Source organism: Grammomys surdaster, unplaced genomic scaffold, assembly GCF_004785775.1.
Source record: "Grammomys surdaster isolate TR1022 unplaced genomic scaffold, NIH_TR_1.0 141, whole genome shotgun sequence".
Classification (NCBI taxonomy): Eukaryota; Metazoa; Chordata; class Mammalia; order Rodentia; family Muridae; genus Grammomys; species Grammomys surdaster.
In genome coordinates, this window is record NW_021604599.1 from 646,933 (window position 1) to 656,972 (window position 10,040).

Consider the following 10,040-nt stretch of genomic DNA (forward strand, 5'->3'; position numbering starts at 1 on the left):
TTATATGGTTCAAGGATCTTACAGGATCTCTCCTTGGATTGTAAAGGAACAGTCACAGCAAAAGAAGATATAAGAAATGGTATGTGGTTCCCAAATAGGAACTGTGATGACTAACTGTGATTGTCACCGTGATTAGATGAAGACATTCCTAGAGCATTAGTGAGGATACCTTTGGGCATGTCTGCAAGAAACTTTCTAAAGAAGGTTAACTCAGGAGGGAAGGCCCACTTTGAGTAGGCCTCATCATGGCATGGACTGGAGTCCAGACTGAACAAAGGAGAAAAAGGAATTGGCCGAATGAGTGTTGGCATCCACCCCTCTCTGCTGTGATTTCAATTGTTTCTCCCACCATGACTTCCTCAATAAGATACTATACCCACAGACCTGGCGCCAAATCAAATCCCTCAGGCCTCTACTTGTTGGGTGGGCACAGTATCCTGAAATTACCAAATATGGACACTGTGAGGCTCCCATTTCCTTTTGCTTCTTGGTGACTCTAATGGGGCACTCTATGCATGGATATGGATGGGTACGCTCTAAGCAGGGACGTGAGTGGTTCTTACCAGGTGAATCTCATCCTCAGACCCTCTGCTCAGCACATGGAAGACAGCACACCCTTCATCAACCTCCATCCAACCCCTCTTTTATTTGTTGTGTTTCTATTTTTTTTTTTTACTTTCCCTATCTCTAGCTTTATCAAAAGATAGTTTGGTGCTTTTCCCATAAGCTCACAATCTGAGCAGGAGATGCCAAGTTTCTAAGATTTATGTGGTGGCCAAGAGTTATATGAAAAGATATTGTTACCCTGTCTCTGAAATGATGACAAATGCAGCTGTTGCCTGTTTTCTTCCAATCTGCCTTTATAATCTTGTATGGCAAACATACCACATTTGTCACTGACAAAATGAAATACATTCTTATCTGTTGTTTTGGAAAAGGATAAATAACCAGACAATAATTTCCAAACACTCTGGAAAAGGTTATACAGATTCCCCAGTGCTAATCACAAGTGCAGAAACGGTGAGGCTTTGCAATTCCAGTTTTATCTCTTCTCACTGGGCGGCTTATCAAACCTTGATAGGGAGATCTTTGGAACTTGGCATAAGACACAGGCTAAGAAAAAACTATGCTACAGGGGTTTGAATGTACAAATTCTACCCCTCTTAGACATTTATATAATGTAACAACTGACATCTGGTTATAAAACTAGCAAAGAGCTTTCTTAAAAAATGTATTATCTCCATGAGAGTTTAACAAGATATATTCTTGTTAGATTGTTTTCTAAAAAGGAAAAAAACAAATCTCAGAGCGATGAAACCAGCGGTAACCTTCAGGTTCAAGTCCCAGCCTTTGCCATGCCCTCAGTGACCCCACTTGTTTTTCCTTTGCCTCCAGGGCAGGGCTGAAGTCAATTGGGGAGAAAAACTCCCCAACAACACTGGTAGTTTTTTTTTTTTTTTTCTTCATTCTTTGGGCAAAGTTAAATGCTGCTTAACACCTACTGGTATCTTTTGAGGTGTACATGGGATTGGTGAATTTTCTAGGGTAATGAGTATTGTGTTCTTCCATGTTTTGTGCCTTCTGTTCCCTGGCACTGTGGTGGTCATTGATCTTTGTTCAGAGACTGAAGTTTTCCATTGCATGGTAGAATGTCCCTAGCTATGGCCCCAGACTCAGTGTAAGATGAGTACAGTGTACGGCCTTAAAGGAGACATCTAAATTCCCAATTGCAGCAGAAGAAATTTCTCTTCCAGATCAAGGCTAAACTGAGACAAGAGAAGAGGTGAATCTATGGTTACCTTTCAATGTTTTGAGGTTCAAAGCAATTCCCCCCATTCCGGTGCTATATCTTCCAGTTGGCAATGCACCACAATGTCAGTCTATCTGCTCTGTATATTTAAAACTAATCTCTCTTATGAAAATTCATCGCGTCAGACTGCTCATCACTTTACATTTTAAAGATCATTCTCGAGTACATTGGTAAAATGCCTGCTACATACGCATAAGGACCTAAGTGCAGTCCCAATGCCTACTTAAACAGCGAGGCATGGTACTATGTACGTGTAACCCCACTGTTAGGGGTACTGAGACACGCAGTTCCCTGGGAAGGCCCAGTGCTTGTTTTTATGAGGCTGAGTGTAGACAGGATCTTAATCTACTGTAGCAGAGACACCTTCAGAGAGCCTACAAAGTAAGGAATGTCTCAGGGCTGAGAGAACTTTTGGAATCACTGCATAGGCTAAAGATGGAGAGGTGAGGCTGAGCTACAGAAGCCAGCTTAACCTTTAGACTTTAAGGCCAAAGCTGTGGAATGAGGGAGCAGCCAGTCTGTGTTGGTGTAAGACAAAGCTGTGAGATGTGTGCCTCTGGCTTTGTGTCTTTCCAGTAGCTCGTTCCTGATTCTAAGCCTAATGTCTGTACCTGACAGGCAGGTCCTAAAGCATTTTGGCAGGCTAGGCAAGTGGGGGTCCAGCATCTGCAATTGGAATGGGAATTGAGTGAAGTCCTCTATTTCATCTGCCAGCTTTGTTCTTTGTTTCAAAGAACAAAGCTTGTGTCTCATCTCTATCCCGTGCAGATACCCACCCACCCACTCACCCACTCATCCACCCACCCACCCACCCACTCATCCACCCACCCACCCACCCATCTACCCAAATGATGCTGTTTTTGTTTGGCTTCTTCTATTATCTTTGAAAAAAAAAAAGACTCTGTTTCAGAATGTATTTCAGCCACACACAACAACAATAACAACAGCAACAAATTCTTTAAAAATATAACCACAATATCATTAGCACAGTAACATTTTAACAAGAATTTTTTAAATAGCCTATCAAACGTCTAGATAATATTCAGTTTTCTCCAGTTGTCTCAGAACTTTAGGTGAGAATGCAAATCCACTTTCTCCCAGTCAGGTTCCAAATGATACTGTCTTGGGGCTTATAGCATCCAATGTCACTTGGACTCTCAGGGTTCTCTTAGTCTGTTCTCCCTCCGTTCCTCTCCCTTTCCCCCTTGCTATGGTCTAGGCTTTCTTGCTCTTCTCTCTCTCTGCCCCTTGCATTCCTTCTGCTCCTGCTTTATACAAACCAGCTCACTGCCTTTCCGTTTCTGGCAGCCTGGGAGTTCCTTGCTGACTCAGCTTATTGGTCTTGGCTCTTTTTGTGGTTTGTATAAAACAGGCAGTCAGTTTAAGAGGATTGTCTGAATTAAGTTTAACTTAATTGTGAAAGTCCTTGCTGAATCTCTTTGTTGAGACTTTTTCATGCCTTCCTCATTCCTTAGACTTCGAGAAAATTTTTCAGCAATTATTTGACTTTTCTAGGGTCGATTTGTACAGAAACAAACAAACAAACAAATCAAAAACAAAAAACAAACAAACAAACAAAAAACCCAGAGTCGATCTTAATTTCTGAGTCCAACCCCCTTTCCATTTTGCTATCAGCTCTTAGAAAGGAGAATTGGTTCCTTAGGGTCTTTTCAAAAATGGGGTTTTTATAGGACTGATAAGTTTCTGTATCTATAGCACAGGTATGTATTACAATCATTTATTATGTATGGCTGGTCAGAGGGCTCCAAAGAGAATAAAGACAAAGAAGCAGAAATGCTACCCTGACTTGATTAGTACAATTATTATGTTAATCATGAGATGAAAAGGTGGTTACCTTTATGAAATTATAAATTCAGACTTATTTCTTTCATCCCATTCATTGTAGTTATTTTAAAAACTAACTATCTAATTATCAATCTTTGATTGAAAGGAACTTTTTTAGTCCTTTTGACACACTTCTAATAATCTTGATGAGTTTCTTGAATTCTTATATAATAAAATATTATAGATTTGGCTCATGTAATTCCTATTCCTGATCCCAGAGAACAACTGTCTCTCCAAGAATATTTGGTTTCCTGAGCAAGAAGTGATGTATAGGATAATATAGATGCCACTGAAACACGTGTTTTCTTAAAGTCATTCAATTTTAATTATTGAAAGGTTAAAGAATAAAAAAATCTATGACTGTTAATACAGAGTACGTGAACTCAGCACCATGCCTTTTTAGGCCCAGAAGTGGTAGACACAAGAAATGTATTAAGAAAATTTGGAACTTAGACAGATGGTTCAGTTATTAAAACAACTTGTTGCTCTTGTAAATGTTCAGTTCCCAGGGTACATCATCCTCCCCTTGCTTTGTGCTGGGTGTTTCTCTTTCTGTTTAGGGTATGAATACTAACAATTCACAACAGTCTGCATTATAAGGCTTCTTTGGCCTCCAGGCTTAGCCTTCCCTGATGACTGTCAGAACTCCATATCAAGGGGCCCCCCACACCTCTAACAATATGACCCATGCTGGAGCAGCTACATGACATCTTTCCAGTCTCAAAGACCAAGGAAAGAACATAGCACCCTAAGGAAACAGGAAAGCACACATTTCAGTGGTAGTACTCTGCCAAGATGTTCTGTAGCCCCTACTCCCATATCTGCAGAGCTGCCCCTCCTGAAAATTCACATTTCCCCTCCCTCTCTATCTGCTGCCTTGGAAAAGCTAGATCTGTTACCTTTAAGACTTTTAACCAAAGTATGTGCCTCTCTCTCTCTCTCTCTCTCTCTCTCTCTCTCTCTCTCTCACACACACACACACACACACACACACACACACACACATGAATCACATTCTTATTTAATTTGGACTGTTTACATTTTACTAAAATCACGGCTTTATTCTGAAATAGGAATATGTATTACTCAGTGCTTCCTGTAGCCCACACCCATGTCCAACAACATTCATTATCCAGATCACAGGATGAATAAATATAGCAGATTCTTTAATAATCCGGATTGCAGGTCTGCCACAGAACTTGTTATACTGGAAAAGTTGCATTAAGATTGAAATGACCTTCAGTCTAACAGGCCTTCTGCAGTGTCTACCTCCAATAGCAGGGAGGCTCGGGAGAATGAATGTAAGCTTTCTTTAATCAATGTACTTTAGTCATAACCTCCTGCTGTGGCTGCAGGTATGCTAATGAGAACTTTACTGCTCCTGGACTTGACTATGGAATCTCTCCTCAGTAGATTTGGAAACGCATTGAGAAATTAGCCTGGGCAACCTGCAAGGCACAAGGCACAAGATTCTGCATGGCCATTTGTTCTCCTGGGAGGTGAACACTTGCTTTGATTCACAGAGTCAGGTAAGAGTAACTTTTTATTTTATTTTTTTAATGAAGAGAGATGGAAAAGGAACCATAGCTCATCTTATCGTCTAGACCTGGATACAATCTAGGGGTTTCACCTATCGTAGTTTTGGAAGCCTGTTTGTGTCAAATTGTTTGTTTTCATTGTTGTCTCCTTAAAAAAATGGATCTTTGTGTTACAAAGATGTGCCAAATAGCTAAGCTTGCTGGAGTCTGACTGACTGGGTGAGCCATTTTGGAATCTAGAATCATTTAAGTTACAGTAAAAGATGCAGTGCCTCATGGTATGTCTGTATTCTGAGGATGAACAAGACATCTGTCTTCATGTTTGATTTGAGGTTATATTCATCAATGCTAGGAATAAACAGGGCTAATCAAAAGTCTTATTTCCTTAAAAGGACTGTAAGGTCAGATAAAGCAGTTTAAAAAGAATGGTAATGTATTAGAAGCAATCCCAGCAGATAGAGTGGGGAAGCATATGAAGTAGACCATTCAAGTAATAAGAGGTTAGAACAAGTGAGTTATTGGTTTGTATAGAGGGTTGGTACTGTAAAACCAAGACACATACATCCAACACACACACACACACACACAAAACACACACATAGACACACAGACACACCACACACACACACACACACACACACACAATACACACACAATCTCTGTGCTTCATAGACAAGCTGTGATTACATTTATATATAGTCTTCATTCTGATGATCTAGGGTTGAGATGCCCAGTTGTTCCTCATCTTGGCTTAGAAGAAGCACCTAGGAATAAAGCTTTAAGCAGGTATTAAGTATAATGGGCTTAAAGTCCACTACAGGAAACAGCAGCTAGTGACAGGTAAGTGTCCTTCGGTATCAGAGGTTCAGAGGGATGTTTTCAGTGTGCTTTCTCATTCTTGAGACTGGTGAAGGGAATTGGGACTAAGACATAGACCTAATTAGCCTTGCCCTAGATCTGAGGTTGCCCTACCATTGTGTTGAGGGTGATGGTAGTCACCATAAAGAAGGGGAAAACATCTCAGTAAGAAGAAAATGTGTGCCCATCTTTTGTCCCTTCCCAGGTCTATCCAGCTCAGAAGTTCTGCCATTGTTGATCTTTTCACCTCTCGTCCAAAGATTGCAAAATCCAATGCTTACAGAAACCAGGAAGTGATTTAGATGGATTAGGCCCATAGGCAGGGATTAGAAGCTGGAGAGTTCCTGGCACACAAGAGATAGCATTGCTGCCATATTTTGGGCACTCCATTTGAGTAAATGTCAACTTTCAGATTTTATAAGTGTAAATTCTACCCTAGCAGAGAATCTGATGATGATTCTGTTAATTTTGTTGTCTGTGTTAAATCAAAACAAACCTTTGTGTGGGCCTACAGAATGTACCTAATATATCTCCAGCTAGTTTGAAACTCGTAGGTGAACAGCATCTTAGCCTGAAAGGACTTACTTTGAGGTCAAGTCCTGGGATTTCAATTCTGTATGCCTTTGTGAGCTTTCTAAAGCACAGGTTAAGAAAATAGACTGGGCACAACTCAGCTGTGAGGAGTTCTTGTTCTTGGTATAGTTAGTTTCTAGCACCTGCATGGTGGCTCACAACCATTTTTGATTCCCATTCTGACAAATTTGACATCTGATCTCCTTAAGAACCAGGCATACATGTGTTACATATACAAACATGAGAGAAAAACACACATGTAAAATAAATCAAGAAAATTTTTAATGAAAAATTGCTTTGAAAATTTTACCTGGGTTTTTAATAACCCTCTAACATTGAACTTGGAAAAGGTGTCCAGTTTTGATGTCTTGAAATGTAATGATAAAGACTGTCATTTGAGTACTTAATTACATCTCAGGCGACCAAAGAAGTAATACAGGTAGCATAGCATTTTATGAAATTCTGTAACATTGATACTAAAATGATCACCGCATACCTTAGGTTGAATACCTAAAAATTTCCTATGAGTTCTCTGTAAGGAGAAAGTAAGAGATTTCAACTCTATAGTTAGGCTTCAGAATTTAGTTTTAAAACACCAAGTTATAATTCTTCTTGTTATAGTGTAGAGCATTGGTTCTTAACCTTTAATACGGGTTCTAATTAATTTAATACAGGTTCTAATCCTTTAATACACTTCCTAATGTTGTAGTGACCCCCCAACCATAAAATTATTTTTATTGGTACTTCATAAGTGTAATTTGATATAGTTATGAATTGTAATATAAATATCTGTGTTTTCTGATAGTCTTAGGCAACCCATGTAACAGGGTCAATCGGTTGACCCCTAAAGCGGTCGCCACCCACAGGTTGAGAACCACCATTGCATTGGATTTTTTTTTTTTATTTTAAAACTCCTGAAGTCACATTGAGTGGTGATAAATTCTTCTAAAACATTTTAAAGAAAATGATAAAAAAGTACTTTTGTGAAACAAAGGAGTTGTAAGCTATGTGACATTTTTCTGATCACTGAAATAAAGATTTTCACTAATTGCTGACTTGAGCTACTAGCGTCCTCTTCTGTACTGGGTAGTCAGTGTAGGTGCCAACAGAGTTTGAGTGGAATGCAGTGGGTTTCATCTCCATTTGGACAAGAAAAAATTAAAACATTATCATTATCATCATCATCATCATCATCATTATTTTATTATTTTTAAATAAGTTTAGCTGGGCATGGATTCTCTAATCCTAGCACTTAGGAGGCAGAGACAAGCAGATATCTTTAAGTTTAAGGACAGCCTGGTCTACATAAAGAGACCCTGTTTCCATAAATAAATAATTGGTTTAAGTTATTTTACTTTATGTTTATGAGTGTTTTGCATGCATGTATGCCTGTGCACCACTTACATGTCTAGTGCCCACAGGAACCAAAAGAAGGTGTCAGATCCCCTGGGACTAGAGTTACAGATGGTAGTGAGCCTCCACTTGGGTGCTGATGATCCTGGGTCTTCTGGAAGAACAGTACCCTTTACCATCAAGCCAGCTTTCCAGCCCCTGGACAAGTTAATTCTACTTAGTTTATAAGCAAAGAATACAACTCTGAGCCAGCTAGCCCTCTGCAAAGTACAAGCAGTGTGTTGTGTATCAGTCAGCCTATGAAAGCACTCTCAGCCCAGACCTGTGTATAGACCCGTAAATAATACGATTGCTGTAAACAGAAGCCGTATGGTATAGCTAAGGAATGCCAATGAATTTTACTTCAGGTGCCAGTGTCAAATCACAGGAGTGGTTGCCAAGAGGATCATTGTACTGAGAAAGATTTGGAAACCATATCTAGGCTTTTCACAAAGAGTACTTTTATTTAATAGTCATATTTTTCTAAGGACTTGGGACATGGAGACAGAGGTAAGTGTGTTTTGTGCTTGCCATCCTTGGCATAGTCTACTGAAATGGACAAGCCGTGATTGCTTAGTTAGTCTTGGGTAGTGTGAAGCGCATGTCTGTTAATCTGTAATTTCTTTTCTTCCTGTGTTTCTCCTACCATCTTTGTGTCTTAGGAGAAATGGCAAAGCGAACCTTCTCCACCTTGGAAGCGTTCCTCATTTTCCTTCTGGTAATAATGACAGCCATTACAGTGGCCCTTCTCACCCTCCTGTTCGTCACCAGTGGGACCATTGAAAACAACAAAGGCAAGTGTCTCAGGCTCTTCTGAATGTCACTCTGGGACTGTTGGATGTTTCTAGATTGTTGGGCATCACCAAGATTAGCAATGATGCCTTTCTGCTTCAGCTGCCTGTGGGCAGCCTGAGATGGCTGTCTTCCACTGCACTGTTTGTGTTTTCTGCAATGATAGCAGCTTTTATCACAGCTACCTTTGCCCACAATAGCCAGATAACAGACAGTTACACAAATCCTCTTAGTTTTTCTGTTGATGCATTCATAGTTCAAGGTTCTTTGAGTCTAGAAAGTTCACCTTTCAATACTAAGCCTTCAGTTTTCACCTGCCTGTTAATTGGCTTGTTTTTCTACCGGGATCAAAGTAGAGACCAAACCAAACCAGCCAAACAAACCACCCTAAAACAGTAATGCCAGGTTCTCAGACCCAGTCCCTACAAGGGCCAGTCAACTTCTGTAAACAAGGTACAATTTATCATGATATTATCTCTAATCTTAACTCACCCAAAGTTTCTGAGAGGAGATAGAAATTGTGGCATTTAGATATTGATTTCCTTGTTGCAATGCTGAAGGCGAGTTTAGTTTCTGAATGTGGCCCAGGGTGCATTTCTAGCTACTGTCATCATTGGTCCATGGATGGAGCCTTTGTTTCAGAGCATGACTGTTAACTGAGCAGAGAAGATAGACGAGGGCTTGATGTTTTGATTAAATTAAAGAGGGAGGGGAGAGGAGAGAAAGAGGGAGGGAGAGAGAGAGGTGGGAGAAGGATATACAGGGAGAGAGAGGGAGAGGTAGGGGGAGGGAGAGAGAGAGAGGAAGAGGGAGAGAGAGAGAGGGAGAGGGAGAGAGAGGGAGAGGGAGAGAGAGGGAGAGGGAGAGGGAGAGAGGGAGAGGGAGAGGGAGGGGGAGGGAGGGAGAGGGTGAGAGAGGGGGAAGGAGAGAGGGAGAGGGGAGGGAGGGAGAGAGAGAGGGAGGGAGAGAGAGGAGGAGGGAGGGAGAGGGAGAGAGAGGGGAAGGGAGAGAGAGGGGGAGGGAGGGAGAGGGAGAGAGGGGGGAGGGAGAGAGAGGGGGAGGGAGAGAGGGAGAGGGGAGAGGGAGAGGGAGAGAAAGGGGGAGGGAGGGAGAAGGAGAGAGAGAGGGAGGGAGAGAGGAAGAGGGAGAGGGAGAAAGAGTGGGAGAGAGGGAGAGGAAGAGAGAGAGGGAGAGAGGGAGAGGGAGAGAGGGAGAGAGGGAGACAGGGAGAG

At 41.2% G+C, this 10,040-nt stretch overlaps 1 protein-coding gene across 5 annotated transcripts in view; it reads left to right on the forward strand.

The window, feature by feature from the left end:
* Positions 1-10,040, forward strand: part of Asah2 (N-acylsphingosine amidohydrolase 2) — a 118,043-nt gene that overhangs the window by 28,886 nt on the left and 79,117 nt on the right. For 2 of the 5 annotated variants that reach the window (XM_028764080.1, XM_028764082.1), the window contains 2 exons: positions 5,069-5,184; positions 8,679-8,810. In XM_028764080.1, the coding sequence (XP_028619913.1) occupies positions 8,684-8,810 (127 nt within the window). In that variant the 5' untranslated portion in view covers positions 5,069-5,184; positions 8,679-8,683. Of the gene's footprint in view, positions 1-5,065; positions 5,185-8,460; positions 8,527-8,678; positions 8,811-9,171; positions 9,262-10,040 lie in introns of those variants that run through there. The other 3 variants (XM_028764081.1, XM_028764083.1, XM_028764084.1) reach the window with 3 other exon arrangements.